This window comes from Gekko japonicus, unplaced genomic scaffold (genome assembly GCF_001447785.1).
Source record: "Gekko japonicus isolate JY-2015 unplaced genomic scaffold, Gekko_japonicus_V1.1 scaffold875, whole genome shotgun sequence".
Lineage (NCBI taxonomy): Eukaryota > Metazoa > Chordata > Lepidosauria > Squamata > Gekkonidae > Gekko > Gekko japonicus.
This window is the reverse complement of record NW_015169200.1, coordinates 135,908-136,888: the sequence shown is the minus strand read 5'-3', so window position 1 is coordinate 136,888 and position 981 is coordinate 135,908. Positions and strand designations below refer to the sequence as shown.

The window sequence follows — 981 nt, the reverse complement described above, 5'->3', positions numbered from 1 at the left end:
CGGGGAGGAAGCAACTTACCCTCCCTCTTCTCCTGCCTCCTCCTGGCTGAAAGAGGGCTGGAAGCGGGGTGGCAGGAAGCAGGGGGCGGGGCTTCGTCATGTGCCCCGCCCCCCTGCACCTCACCAAGGGGAACTGCGTTCCCCCGCGTTCCCCCCCGAAATGACCTCTGACTGTTGGTAACTGAAGTGGTAACCAACAACCGTGGGTTCCTGCAACTGGTGTGAGTGCTGGCAAACCATTTTACACTCTATGTGCCACCCTCAGGGTGCTGCAACGGCTTTCTGCAGCAAAATAAAGCAAAACAAAACAAAACAGCAACCGTATGTCATACTCACCCCAGAAAGGTCTCTTTAAGGAAGGCCAGGCTGCCAAAGATCTTGGTGCAGCCCACGAAGTGCTCGATGTTGGTAGCGTTGACAGCCCGGACCCCTTTCAGGAAATCCATCCCCAAGCCGTAGCAGACTGTGCGTGAGAGAGGAAAAGGTAGGAACTACAGGGAAGTGGGAGACGCGTGAACCCATGAAGCAGCCTTCTACCTCTTGGTGCAGCCCACGAAGTGCTCGATGTTGGTAGCGTTGACAGCCCGGACCCCTTTCAGGAAATCCATCCCCAAGCCGTAGCAGACTGTGCGTGAGAGAGGAAAAGGTAGGAACTACAGGGAAGTGGGAGACGCGTGAACCCATGAAGCAGCCTTCTACCGAATCAGACCCTCAGTCCATCTAGGTCAGTCTTGGATGGCAGCTCTCCGGGGTCTCTCAGGCTGAGGTCTTTCACATCACCTCCTGTCTGGGCCTTTCAGCTGGTAGGGATCCCAAGTCCCCCTGGGGGGCGGGGAAACCCCAGCCCCAGAGGCCCGTTCCCCGGTGGCGCCGGATCGGGCCCTGGGGGGAACTCCACCCCGACATGCGCGTCACCCGGAAGTGACGCAGGCACGCCGGGCACGCTGGGGGCAGGGCCACGGCCATACAAGGGAAAACTCT

The 981-nt window shown here is 59.1% G+C and overlaps 1 protein-coding gene across 1 annotated transcript in view; it reads right to left on the bottom strand.

Moving 5' to 3' along the window:
- The window catches only part of ERBB2 (erb-b2 receptor tyrosine kinase 2), a 110,362-nt gene that overhangs the window by 38,879 nt on the left and 70,502 nt on the right, over positions 1–981 (bottom strand). The window contains exon 9 of the mRNA XM_015416334.1: positions 337–463. Coding sequence (XP_015271820.1) covers positions 337–463 — 127 coding nt within the window. The remainder of the gene's footprint in view (positions 1–336; positions 464–981) is intronic.